This window comes from Pteronotus mesoamericanus, unplaced genomic scaffold, assembly GCF_021234165.1.
Source record: "Pteronotus mesoamericanus isolate MK-2021 breed Mesoamerican mustached bat unplaced genomic scaffold, CSHL_Meso_final scaffold_54, whole genome shotgun sequence".
NCBI lineage: Eukaryota > Metazoa > Chordata > Mammalia > Chiroptera > Mormoopidae > Pteronotus > Pteronotus mesoamericanus.
In genome coordinates, this window is record NW_026555321.1 from 26943496 (window position 1) to 26957489 (window position 13994).

At 48.5% G+C, this 13994-nt stretch overlaps 1 protein-coding gene across 1 annotated transcript in view; it reads left to right on the plus strand.

Moving 5' to 3' along the window:
• Nucleotides 1-12311, plus strand: part of CLSTN2 (calsyntenin 2) — a 564551-nt gene extending 552240 nt beyond the window's left edge. Inside the window, exons 11-17 of the mRNA XM_054595487.1 lie at nt 1567-1715; nt 3624-3841; nt 7250-7420; nt 7932-8077; nt 8209-8332; nt 9103-9287; nt 11129-12311. Coding sequence (XP_054451462.1) covers nt 1567-1715; nt 3624-3841; nt 7250-7420; nt 7932-8077; nt 8209-8332; nt 9103-9287; nt 11129-11332 — 1197 coding nt within the window. The 3' untranslated portion in view covers nt 11333-12311. The remainder of the gene's footprint in view (nt 1-1566; nt 1716-3623; nt 3842-7249; nt 7421-7931; nt 8078-8208; nt 8333-9102; nt 9288-11128) is intronic.
• The last annotated feature ends 1683 nt before the right edge of the window (nt 12312-13994 follow it).

Below are 13994 nucleotides of genomic sequence, written 5' to 3' on the forward strand. Positions count from 1 at the left end.
AGTAGAACTGTCCGAATAGGTGAGATTTTGCTGTAGTAACAAATGACTTACTATTTTCAGTAGCTTATATAACAACTATTTGTTGTTGTTCACACTGCATGTCCATTATAGACAGGCTGCAGCTCTGATTCACAGCACTGTCACTGTGAGACCCAGGCTGATGGACCAGACCCCTAAGGGAATTTTGCAGATTTCATGGCAGAGGGAAAGCAACATAGCAAACCATGAACTGGCTGTTAAATAATATTCCCCATGGGTGTCAACCAAGCAATACTCTGCCACATTTTGTTGCCAAGCAAGTCACCACTACTGAGTGAAACAGGGCAAAAGATATGTCCAGCAGGGAAGGATACGATAAGTCACATGATCAAGCCTATTGACAATAGAACAGGCATGTACAATATAATCCTCTCACCGGGGGCGGGGAGCAACTAATCATGAACAATAATGCAATTTGTCACTAAGAAATTAGTATATCAGTGATTACCTATAGGATGGGATTGGAGAAGGCGAGTGGATAGGAGATAGGAATTAAGATTGACATTTTAATTTAGCACATATGTACATTTGAACCATGTGAATATATTATCTATTCTAAAGTAATAGTTGATGAGTAGGTACATAAAAATATATTCATGTTTCTCTTTCCTGTCACATGAGCATTGGATACATAATCTGAATCCACAGATATGTTCCTGGCATCTTATTAATAACAGGTCCTAGTAATGCTTGCTCAGAAGTATGTCAAGATCACAAACCCAGCCCAGTACAAAAGTTGTTCTCCATGTTCCATTCAAAGAAGAACAACTGATAGCGAGTACATGGAGAAGCAGAAGTCTCTATCTAGTTTATCTGGTTTGAGAACCCACGTGATTCAGTGGGGAACAGTGTAGCCCCTGGGCCTTCACCAAAGTGGGGTAGCAGGGACTCAGAATGGAATGAATAGATAATAAACCTAAAGCAATTGGCAAGTGTGTAAACAGCAAGGGAGTAAAATTCGTAGGAAACCAGAGTTTAGTACCAAGCAGCAAGACAAAGAATCGGATCTAAAAAAAAAGGAAAGCTATTAACTAAAATATGAGCTGTAAGATTAGAAGCTGAGATGATGGGGCATATGGGTCAGAAAGTGAAGTGCAGGGTGAATTGAAGAGCAGATCAAGGCCAAAGACAGGGACAGCAAAAGGAGCCAGAATCTCGAGTTCTGGGTTGTGGCTGAGGGATAAACAATCCAATGCCTGGAAGTTTCTGCTCAGGACTTCAAAGCAGCACAGAGCGTGGGCTACCTGCAGATGACCGAGCTGCAAGAGCACTCTGACTGGGATTTCAGAATTCTGTCCTGTGGGTGTTTATAACCCCTGGGGACCCTGGAGGAGAGAGCCCTGGAGCCCACCAAGGGTTAGCAGGGATGGCTTGAGGGCGTAAACGGCCATCTGTGCACACAGCTGCTGCACTGGCAGATGTTTTGGAGTTGCTGCCCTTCATGGCCTTTTCACAGAGATGGAGGGTCTCCATGAGGCTGGGTACTTTGTTGGTCATTCTCTCCTGGAATACCCTGTTGTTTTCCAGTATCACTTCAACCCCTCGCAGTCCGTCCTGGTGATGGAAGGTGATGACATCGGGAACATCAACCGCGCCCTGCAGAAGGTCTCCTACATCAACTCCAGGCAGTTCCCGACTGCGGGTGTGCGGCGCCTCAAAGTCTCTTCCAAAGTCCAGTGAGTGGAAACCTGTCAGCCAGGGCCAGGCTGAGGCAGTGGGAATGGTCCCCTTGCAAAACAGGGGTCACCTCTCTTCCGCTGTTCCCAGCATCTCTGCTATCCCTATGAGGACGCCCCAGTTATTCTTTGGTTTTCTCCTTAAAGAAAACATCCTGTTGTTTTGCTAACTCACATCCAGCTTTCTGTTTTTTTCTGTATCTGATTTCATGCCTACTAGGTAGTGTTTTCTGTAAATTCTTGGAAAGCTGGGTTTTAAGTGGTATGATTTAAGGGTACAGTGTCTGGTGCATGGTAGGCGCTTGACCAATGTTGATTATTTAAATTAACCAACTCAGCCCATAGAGCTCCTAAATACCATGAGTGTGCAAGAGAAAGCAAAGGCACAGTTCTTGTCCTCAGAGAGCAGTGAATTCAAAGAGATGAGACTATTACTGAAGCCTGTGGATATCTCCCTTATAGACCTATCGTAATCGTTTCTAAGCCGCAGCAGCTGCCACAGACGGCTAGGAAGGGGACTCCAGAAAAACTCCTGAGAGGTGGAAAGGTATCACCTGGTGCCTAGAGCCAGGAGAAGGACCCAGAAAAACAGGAACAAGCATGGGAAATATGGGTTTGCTGATTGCCCCTTGCCGGGGTCTGAGACAGGTGCCGGGATAAAGCCCACAGACAGCAATGACCTTCAATAGTTCTCTCCGTGGAGGAACTGCTCCTCCCACGCACTCCACAGGCCCACCTTGGAGGCCTAGGGTAGGGAGCAGGCACCCCCAGGTCAGCTACACATTGCAGCAAAGAAGAGCGCCCAGGCTCCATAACTGGCGAAGGGAGGGGTGTCCTCTGTAAACTGTGGGGTTGGTGCAGAAAAGGCCAAAGAAAACTGGGATCGGAAACCCACCGCCATTCCCACACCTCACTCACTCAGAGAAGATAGAGTAGCTAAACCTGGGGCCCTCCCTGCCTACCCTTTTCTCAGAAGCTTTCCCAAGGGATGCAGGATGACGGCTGCTGCCAGCTGGAGCCCACCTGGCATTCCCAGGGCATCCACTGGGACCCTGGGGTTCTCACTGTAGCCCAGGTCTAGGCCTAGATGACCAGCAGAGGGTACCAATGACAAGATGCCTGATGAGGTCTCATGAGAGCATCAAGTCTGTCAACATTTACTGAGCTCCAACGAGGATGCAGCCTCTGGGTCTGCTCCTTTTCTGAGTTACCATATTTAATCCTTATTACTATAAGGTAATCCATTACTGTCATTCCCGTGCTATAGATGAAGAAACTGAGGTTCACAGGGGCCGAGCACCTTGCCCAGAGTCTCCCAGCCCAGGAGTGGCAGGGCCAGGCCATGGATTCTTGCCTGTCTAATTTCCTGGACTTCGCTCTTGTCATCACACCATTCTGCTCCCTGGGTGCTTTGAGGCAGCGTATCAGGAAAGAGGAGCATGATGGCAACGGCGCTCCACCGGCACACCTGGAACTGGCGCCCTGGTGTGATAGCCTCAGAGAGAGAGAACCCGCAGGCGGTGGCGGGAGAGTTTAGCCCTGTGGTCACACTTAGTAAGACGGCTATAACCAACCAGTGAGACAAACAATTTGCTTACCAAATCCTAAGGCACAAAACAAGCAGTTGCTATCTAATTAACGTTGCCATTGATTACTTTGTTAAAGGATAATTAAAGGTTTAATGGTTACTTGTTGCTGGTATAGAAAATTCCCATTTCTCCCAGGAGCCAATCTTTTTAAGTCCCTAGATTGCTGGTCGTTTTGACTGTAATATGTCTTTAAACTTAAATGTCTGTTGACATCCCGGAGACTCTTAGGCAATCAGGATGCCTTGTCAAGGACTAGAGGTGGCTGTACGCATCCTTGACCATGGCTGCATGATGGATGGTTCCACTGTGTGCTCTCCAGGTGCTTTGGAGAAGACGTGTGCATCAGCATCCCCGACGTGGATGCCTACGTGATGGTGCTGCAGGCCATTGAGCCACAGATCACACTCCGGGGCACGGACCGCTTCTGGAGACCCGCCGCCCAATTCGAAAGTGCCAGAGGGGTGACCCTCTTCCCCGACATCAAGATTGTGAGCACCTTTGCCGAAGCCGAGGCCCCAGGTGACTCGAAGACCACAGGTACAGGTGCATCCTGGGTGTGGGCAGTGAGCCTTAAGTTCTCACGGCCAAGGCAAACCACACTTATGAACAACAGTGTTGTTGCCTGTAGCAAGGTATTTACAATAGCAAAACAGTCAAACTAACCTGGAAACAACAGAGATAAATAACAAGAAGGGAATGAATGGCTCAGCAAATCATGGTACCCTATACAGTGGTACCTCGGTACTTGTCGTTAATTTGTTCCGAGTGGCGAGCAAGCAACGATTGATGAAGTATTTTCTCTTGCCGGGTGGCGTTGTGATTCATGCAAGCTCTAGCAAGTGCAATGAGGGGCAAGCAAACGCTGAGTGCTGAAACATTTTTTCTTGTCAAAATGCTGTGAGTGCCAGGTTTGACAAGTTCTAAAGCCTATGAGTACCAAGGTACCACTGTACAAGTGCTGCGTTCTTGGAGGAAAGGCATCTATGCTAAATGGTAAGTGACAAAAAGCAAGATGCAAATTATAGAGTATCTATGCATAGACTGATCTCAACCATGTAAAGAAAAAAGTACAAAGGAAAATGCCCGGAAGAAAACCCACCGTATACTAATAGCAGCAACATGATCTGAGAAGCCTGAGCGCCAATTGGTTTCTGCTCCCCTTCGCTTTTCTGCTACTGCAAAATGTTCTGTTGTGTTATTATTTTGACAATCAGAGGAAAAGTTAAAGAAGCACAAAATAAAAAACATTACTGCATCCTAATAGATACATGGAAAAGACTTGTTCATCAATATTACTCTAAGCTCTCAGGGAACTTTCCAGTTGTCCTTTCATTATTGGGCGGGCTGTTCAGTGAAAGTGATCAGAATTATCTGCCAGGGAGAAACGCTTAGTTGCACTGAAAGCTACAGCATGTGCTGCTGGCTCGAGGCGGGTGGAGGGAGGCAGGAAAAAGAAGGGAGAGAGGGGGTGAGGGAGGAAAACCTCAGGTCAGATCTACTGCGGTTTGAGAACTGTCCTTCGCTGCCTCCTCTGAGAGAATACTTTCAACCCCCCTCCCTTCTCTCTCTGTCCAACAGCAGCTGCTAATGATCTGCTGGTGCCTGTGAACCTGAATCCCTGAGGGGCTGTTTCTAGACTAGGCTTAATCATCCATTGCCTTAAATCACCATGGTCCTAGCCAAAAGGGGCATGACTCACAAAGCAGCCCTTCTTAGCCTACAAAATAGATGGCGTTTTACCACCTGTCGGGCAGGGCAGTCTCCTAGTTACACTCCAAGGTGCAGTAAGTCATGTGATCTTCCCTCTTCCCCTCATTTTGTGGCTAAAATCAGAGAGAAAAAGAGCCTCTGACCTCAGTGGTTGCCGGCCATGACTGCGCGCTGGATTTACTAGGCCTGATAACAACACACAGGCTACGCAGGGAGAAGCAGTTATTGGGGTCCCTGTCTTCCCTTCTCTTTATGAGAGGTGCTTGCAGAGCACAGGGCCAAGTGCCCGAGACCTATTGTTAGTGCCTTCAAAATTTTACTCTTATTGCTGTTAGAGCAGTCATTGTTATGGGTGTCTTAAACAAGCAGGACCCACTCCAGCTTCGTCTTCTGCCCCCATTGACCCACGCTTTGTGCTGTTTCAGTACAAAGGATAAGCAATTCCCCTGTGCATACCTCTCTCTCTCTCTCACTCACACACACACATCTCTGTGTTAGTTCACACGTTTGCTCTTACTCTTCGCTCTGCCTGGAAGGTTCCTGGCCCTTCCTGTTCTCATTATTGCTGGCAAACATCTCTACCTTCCACACATCCCCCAGAAGGCTTCCTCCACCACGAGTCTGACCCCTGAACTGGATTATGTCTCTGTTCAGTACAACCCCAACCATGCAAACAACTTTTGTCATGTTACTAAATATGACCAGAAGCTCCATAAGGGCTGAACCATGGCTGATTCACCTCTGAGTCCCTGAGCCTGGCACAGTCCCCTCAGCACAGTGGGAATCAAGGAAAGAGCAGATAAAAGAAACTACCCACGGTGCACAAGGAAACAACGAAAAAATGGTCCCCTATTCAGGGTGAGCCATTAGCCAAACACATGGGGAGATAGGAGCAAGGATGTTCTAACCCATCCTGACCAGAAGCTGGCAAAAAACCCACTAACCATGAGAAGACCATTTGAAATAGAGATACACATAAACATTGTTATGTTAGACCTTGTCTTAGTGTATATTAATGTGCATTTAGATTTTGCTAATGGCACGTGAAGCCTTTGAGATAGCAAGCATGTAACAATTAAGCATATCAAAGTATTTATAATAATATATATCTTGTGAGAACAAAAATTATTTTTGGTATCACTAAAAAATTCAAATAAAAAATTCTTTCATCTTTAGCAAATCCTCTTTAAGTTCTATTTTTATAAATATTTCATAATGAACAAAATTATTAATCTTATAAGTAAATAAATATACTTACTTCAGCAATCTCGGTTCACAAATTTTCTAATGACAAGCTGCGAGATCAAAACAGTTGGAGACCGCTGGCCCAAAGGGGACGATTTTACAAACTGTGGAATCAGAAAGTCATGCCTTCTGCCCCAGCTCCTCCCCCACTATCCTGTGGAATCCCGGGCAATCCACCCTTGGACCTTCCCCCTCTAATGTCTGTCTGTGTTTTGTTTGTACGGTGCCTGGTACACAGCAATCACTCCATAAATACCAATCACTTTTATTTGAAGGTGAGATTTTACAATAAGTTAATACTGCCAACCTGCCTGGCATTTAAAAGCTCAGACATCCTTTTTGGAAATTTAGGGCCCAGAAAATCAGTCAGGGACTAATTTACTTAAGTACTGAACTGTATTAACAATGCAGCTCTATTTGAACTATGAGTAGTAACGCTGCTCCATGCGAGGGCCTGGGTTGGATACTGAGGACTCGGTCACAAAAAGTGTTTCCATCCCTGGAAATGTCCAAGTCCACCAAGGGCAACAGATACACACCATGACCACATGGGGAAAGGTGCAAGAGCAGGGTGGAGGGGCACTTACCTCTGGCCTCGAATGGGAGCTATTGCTTATTGGGCACCTACTATGGGCCAGACACCGTTTCATTTGGCTCAAGACCCTTGCCCTCTTCACAGATGAGGAAATCGAGGGGTAGGTATTTTCTTCAACATTACACAGATTCTCAATAATAGCACTGGTATTCCAGTTCTCATCTTTTGATTACTGTTTTCATGTCTTCACACAAATCCCTGGTGCCCAACCTCAGGGGCTGCCTGGACATCCATCCAAGCCACGGAGGTGGTACTTAGGGTTACACAGGCTCTTCTGATCCAAGCTTCACCTGCAGGTGGGGGGCAGCCACAGAGGAGGGAAATGATATGCAATCTTCCTCCATTGTCTAACTGGTCCTCACACCTATGTTTTCCATGTGTCGGTCTTCCCGCAGCCCCCAAATCAGCAGTCTTAGAAGAAATGCTTCATAACTTAGATTTCTGTGACATTTTGGTACTGGGAGGGGACTTGGACCCAAGACAGGAGTGCTTGGAGCTTAACCACAGTGAGCTCCATCAGCGACACCTCGATGCCACCAACTCCACGGCAGGCTATTCCATCTACGGTAAGGCCTCCCTCAGCCCCATTTCCTGTGGCCTCCTCTTAAAGTGACCTCATCCAGGGAGTCATGTGTGTGGTGGCACTCCATCACCTATGAAGGCAGTGTCAAGTGGGGACCCTTGACCTCAGAGCATGGACTTCTGGCCCCTCCTTCAGTGAGCTACTCTAGCATCTTGAGATCCTGGACCATATCCCTACTCCTGCAGAAATCTACAGAAATGAAATGGCTGCCTTCTCTTTTATTTGATCTCAGCAAATATTACAGCAACATTTGGCAGGTTGAGGCCAGTCTGGTCAAACCCGTTCAACTCTGGTTGAGCCCACTCTATGGGGGAATCCTGTGGATCAGTTTAATTGGCTCCTCAGAACTTTTGCTTCAGCACATTGTCTGCCCCTAAATACCTCCAGCTCTCAGTCTGACCAAATTCAGGAGACCCACAAGCCCCAGCAGCTGCAGCCTATCTCCCCCATCTTCTCTTCTGCCTTTTTATGACAGGTATTATCTCTTGGCACAGGTGTGGGCTCCATGGGCCGCTATGAGCAGGTGCTACGTCACATCCGCTACCGCAACTGGCGACCAGCTTCCCTCCAGGCCCGGAGGTTCAGGATCAAGTGCTCGGAACTCAATGGGCGCTACACCAGCAATGATTTCAACTTGGAGGTGAGCGAGTCCTGTGGTTGTAAGGGAACCCCAGGCTCACCCATTCTTTCCTTTCTTTATTCGGGAGGACTCCTGCCACTGGCACCTACCTGCCACTCCTGGTCAACAGCACCTCGCCCTGCTCTTCCCAGGTCAATGTCCTCCACGAGGTCAGAGCCTCAGACAAGGAGCACGTCAATCACCTTATCGTGCAGCCTCCCTTCCTCCAGTCTGTCCAGCACCCCGAGTCTCGGACTAGCGTCCAGCGCAGTTCAGGTAGGTCACCTGGCGGGAGGGACCTCAGGACACTAGGTGATCACTGTAACTCAAGAGCATCACTAAACAGACATTTAAGGTGCAGCGGCCTTAGGTGCCCAGAACTGAGGGTGGGAGCTGACAGTGGAGAAGCTGTGGACCCTGGCTCAGAAGCATTCACGCAGCCTCAGCAGGGAACCCGACAGGTACACAAGGAGTTTCAGACAATATATAACAACAGAGGTTAGTGCAAAGGGCTGGGGTAAAATTGTGCAAGTCCCTTTAGACCATCCTCAAAGCTACATCCTTTAGGAAGCTTTCCCTGAACCCCTTACACATGCTTACATATACACACTTGTGCACCATGGTGCAAAGCCCCCTACCCATACTACTGTCCCGCACTTGCCATATGGTGTTACTCTCTGCTGGGCACCGTGTCTGTGCCTGCTAAATTCCACAGTGCCTGGCTCTCAGTGGGAGCTGCCCTATAAAGTGAGGGAAGAAGCAAGAGGTAGAAAAGAACTTGCATTTACTAACTGCCTACTATGTGCCTATGTGGAAGCTCACGCAGATTATTTCATTCGCTCCACACAACTACCCAAGGGATAAGAATTATGAAGTCCATCACATAGATGATAAATGTGAAGCCCAGAGTAAGGTGCTGACCCAGAGTCCTACAGCTGGGAAGTATTAGGGCAGATTTTAACCCATGCATGGATGTTTCATTCGTGCTCCCTGGTGCCCTAGAGTGAGCTAGTTCACTGTGTCATGCAATCCCTCTCTCATTCCAGTGGTCCCAAGCGTCGCCACGGTGGTCATCATCATCTCCGTGTGCATGCTAGTGTTTGTGGTGGCCATGGGCGTGTACCGGGTCCGGATCGCCCACCAGCACTTCACCCAGGAGACCGAGGCTGCCAAGGAGGCCGAGATGGACTGGGACGACTCTGCGCTCACTATCACAGTCAACCCCATGGAGGTGATCCTCACGCGGAACAGGAGCTTCGCATGGGATGGCTCCCCTCCACCCAGTTCTGTATTTCTTGTACCAGAAGCCCTGCCCCATCCAGCCCGGCCCCACTGATCCCCACCTTCTCTGAGCTCCCCCAGCCTTTTCAACATAAATGGACCATCCTTTCCCACCAACTGCACGCACTGATTAAAAACGTGTGAATTGCTCTCACCCTACAAACAGAACCAGACATTTCTTAAGGCAAACAGCCATGTGGTGTCTATCTGTTGTCACCCCCATTATATTTAGCTCGGAGCTAACACTTGGGGACTCAGCATTGAATTTTTGATTAATTAACAATGTAAATTAGATGGCTTTTCTCCATACTGCCTGCAGAGCTCATTTAAGGGCTCAGAATAGGTTAAAACAGAAATACATTAATAGCTGCCATTTATTGAGCCCCCCATTATGCCTGACACTGCACAGCATGCTCTAGATGCACATCTCATTTCATCTTCCAGCAACCTGTGAAGTAGGAGTCATCCTCCTCATTTAGCAAGGTGGAAGCCAACTCAGAGAGGAAAGTGAAGTGCTCAGATTCACAGAGCTGGCAATGGCGGTGCCGATCGTCACACTCCAAGTTGCTTGATTCTAAAGTTCACCTCTTTCCAGGTAGCCAGCAGCCCCCAGAGTCCACCCATGAGTGTCCAAAGCCCCTGGCCTGGGCATATGACTATCAAGGGAGGCCAGGGCTTCATGCCTTTCGACCTGTTCATGGATACTAAGTGGAGATAGAGCCAAGAATAACAAAGCAGGGGACGATCAGGAGGATTCACTGAGAAATGAAAAGAAAATTATCCCAGCCTCATCCCCAGTTCCCCCCTCAGCTGTTCTCACGCTCTGGTTTCAGAGCCAGCGTGTCGATATAGCTCAGCACGTGCAGTGGGTAGTGCTGAGCCGCCACTGCAGAGACGCCAGCTTCGCCACCCTTGAAGCACTGAGCCTTGGGTGAGGGAAACAACCACCAATCCTGGAGCAGCCTGAATGTGTGCAAGATTGTGCCTACTGTGAAGCATGAGCAGGGAGAGTCATTGGGGATGGTGTGTTCAGGGAAGACTTCTCAGAGGAGGTTAGCTTAAGGGAGGCTTTGAAGAATGGGTAGGACTTGGAGGAAGCAAAGGTAGAAGTGAAGACACTCCAGAGATGGGACTCAGCCAAGAAAGGACACAAAACTTTTATGGCTGGTTCATCAAAACAAATCCAGAATGAAGATTTGCCTGGAATCACAAAAAACTAGGGGAAGCAGAGATGGGATTAGAAAAAAGTGGGGTAGGGTCAGAGGGTGAGGGGTAGACATGGAAGATGAGGACCATGAACTTAGTCCTTCCCAGAGGAATGATTCTGAGGGGCAGCACACCTGAGTCTTGGCTTGGAAGACCTGCTCCCAGACATGTTATATTCCTGTCTGGAAAAGGGGAACAAGCTTAAATGCCATTCTCTTACTGAGAAGCAAACACTGAAGATTTGGCAAGCTCATATCAACAGGCTCCAGTAATGCCAGAAAACAAGCCTTGGCCTGGAAGACTTACTAAGTCATGTGTGGAATTGCCTTAAATGTCTAGTGTCTAAAACACTCATCTTACCTTGAACTCACGTCTTGGAATTTGCTCTTCCTTCTTGTCTTTGTCCTCGACCCTCTGATTGACTTTTCACCAGAGGACCTTCCTTCCAGGCACAAGGGTTTAGCATTAAGGGGAAGGCATTTCAAAGGGCTTTAAATGTTTCCATAGTGGAGAGAGAAATAGAAGCTCCAACGTGGCCTCTCCTCAGGCCCTGACGAGCATTTTTCTTCTCTTCCTGACATCCAGAAACATGAAGCACCAGGGCGTGGGGAAGATGAAACTGAAGAAGAGGAGGAGGAGGAAGTAGAAGAAGACGTAAGCTCCAGCAGCAGCGACTCAGATGACAGCGACGAGGAGGAGGTGGAGGAAGGGATGGGCAGGGGCAGACACGGGGAGACTGGAGCCAGGCAAGCCCAGCTGGAGTGGGATGACTCCACCTTCCCCTACTAGGGCCCAGCTGTCTGCACCCGACCACCTGTCCCTTTTGTAAGCCACACCTGATGTATGTGAGTCTATCACTGTCACCTCTGATTTTGATGACACTCCAGGCAGGCCTCCCCCAGCCTCCTAGAACCCACCCTCCATCCCTTGGGCACTCCCTGTGCCCCAGCCCTGGGGGGCGTTCCAAGAAGCCCAGCACATCCTCAGTGGGGACTTCGGGGTAGGCTTTGTCCTGCAGTCCCCACTGCTCCTGCCCTGGGCTCCTCTAGTGTCCCGTCAGCCAGTCTGCAGAGTTCTGACTTTGCTCTTCTCTGCAGGGGAGAAGGTCAGCCCTTATGGCAGTCACCTCCCGGGCTCTGTGTTCCCAAGGCCCTTGGGTCCCTACCCGCCATGTGTGCTCCTGACTCAGCAGTCTCCCCACATAGACCAGCAGGTTCTCTGGGCGGCTTCATTCAGCAGGGTTGTCAGACTGCACACACCTGATATCTTGGTCCTTAACTTTAAAGGAGAGTCTTTGTTGAAGCTGAATTAAGTTCACAGGGAGAGGTTCACGCACTCATGCACACAGGCGCACACTCTCCCAAGTTTGGAGGTCCTTTCCCTTTGACCTTTCTGAGGCCATATAAAGCTTATTATGAAAAGTACGAAACCTTAGGCGCAGCAGGGCCTGGTCCCCAGCCAAAGCTCTCCAAGTCTGCCTGCCTAGGCAGCCGCTGAGACCCACATAGCTTCCTTGCGGGAGACTCCCACCCAGTGAAACCACAGGATCCAGGGAGCCTTCCACACTGGCTGTGCTCCAGGAGACCGCTGTGAAAGGCCTGCAGCTGGGGGTCGGAAGGAAGGGCTGAGGAGGTGATGCCACTGGGCTTCATGGTGGACGCAGGTCTGGGGGACAGGGTGCCTGGGCTCTCCCGGGCCAGAGGGCAGCCCAGGCGGACAAGACTCCTGCCACTAGTCTTATGATCCTTGTCCCCTATTTCACACTGATTTGCCTCTTAAGAAAATGCATTCCTTTTGGATGTATTAGAACAAGCGTGAACTACATTAAGTCTAAAATGAGAGTCTGAAAATTTAACCACTAGGAATTAGAAACATTTGCGATAACAGCTGCTTCTTTCTTCTTATAAAAGGAGCAATGCTTTGGGCAGAGGGCAAATATATCTGAAAACCTAATTTATTTATTTATTTCTTATTTTTTTAATAAGGAAATCTCTTCCATCTCCTTCCTAACATGGACACCTCATGGAGAGAATTGTTGCTATAGTAACTGGTCTGTGATCTTTTGTGGCCAAGAGAATAGCAGGCAAAAATTAGGGCCATTATAGGACTTCCACAAGGCTTGCCTGTCTCAGGCTTTGTCCTCAGCATGTGTGATCTGTCCCTGTCCTCCCAGTCTCCTCCAGCTCATTCCGTATTGGCTTGGTGCAGTCACTGAGCTGGTCCCTAGTTACAGCGGCGTTCAGATTCAAAAGAAGGATCAAAATCTATTCATTCTATTTACTGGATCATCAAAACAGGGCTTCTGAGGCGGACCACTGTCAATGTCCCCTAGTCTGCCCTTCACCCAGTGAGGACCCATGATAAGGCTTCACAACCTTCCGATTCCAGAAAGCTCCCTTATGCAGACTTTCCGTTGCCTAAAGGGTTTTTGCATCTGTTCCTTCCTTTGAGTCTCTCAGTAATTCTGTGAGGTAGTTGGGACAGCTGCTGTCAGGCACATTTTCATTATGAGTAAACTGAGGTTCAGAGATTCAAGTATCTTGCTCAGAGTCATTCAGAGATAGAGACAAAGCTGGACTCCCCACTTTCCACTTCTGGTCCAGTGCCCACCACCCTGATTCTACTTACGTTCACGTTATGCAGTGAACAGACGTTGCTGAGGACCTGTTATGTGCTGACCACTCACCCAGCAGCTGTAGGAAAAGAATGAAGCTGAATAAAATCAGCTCCTCCCCTCAGAGGACTGGCTGGTTGCAGAGGAGGCACAAAGGGGCGTGCAAATTACACAAGAGGTGCAGAGGGAGGGAGAGAAGTCATAGGAAGAAGAGGCACACATTCACAGGCTCAGTCAGTGCTCTTATTTTTCCTTCATAGGGAAAAACGCTGGCAGAAGTTTAGGGTTTTATATTCATTGAATGGAAATCGACACTTCTGTGAATTCTCTCAACCAAACATTCCCTTTCTACCCTGCATTGTCTGCACATCCACAAGGAGAAAATCTGTAGGACAGCGTAGTCCTCACCATCCCCTCAGCTCAATAAAAAGAGATTCTTCAGTGGAGCATTTAGGAGCGAAAAGAATTCTCCCAAAATTATGGCAGTAAAAATGAATACTTTACATGTTGAAAACCAATTCTTTTTCAATTTGATTTAAAATATCTAAGGCCAGCATTCATGAGCACATTCCTCTGTGCCCGGCCTTTGGGTTTGGCTGGAGTGGGGAAGAAGTTCCTCACCCTCTGTCTGTCTCCAGTGGCTGTATCGCTTCCTCGTGGTTGGGGGAGCCATCTGGGGCATGGAAAATCTTCTGTGTTTGGGGAGCAGGCAGTAAGTGAAAGCTGCTCTTGTCTAGGGCAGCAGAGTCGTGGGCTGGACTTACAGGTAGAGAGACAAGGGGCCCATCAGAGCCCTTTTGTAGAAGTCCTGCTGTGAAAGGTCGCACCGCTCTCTGA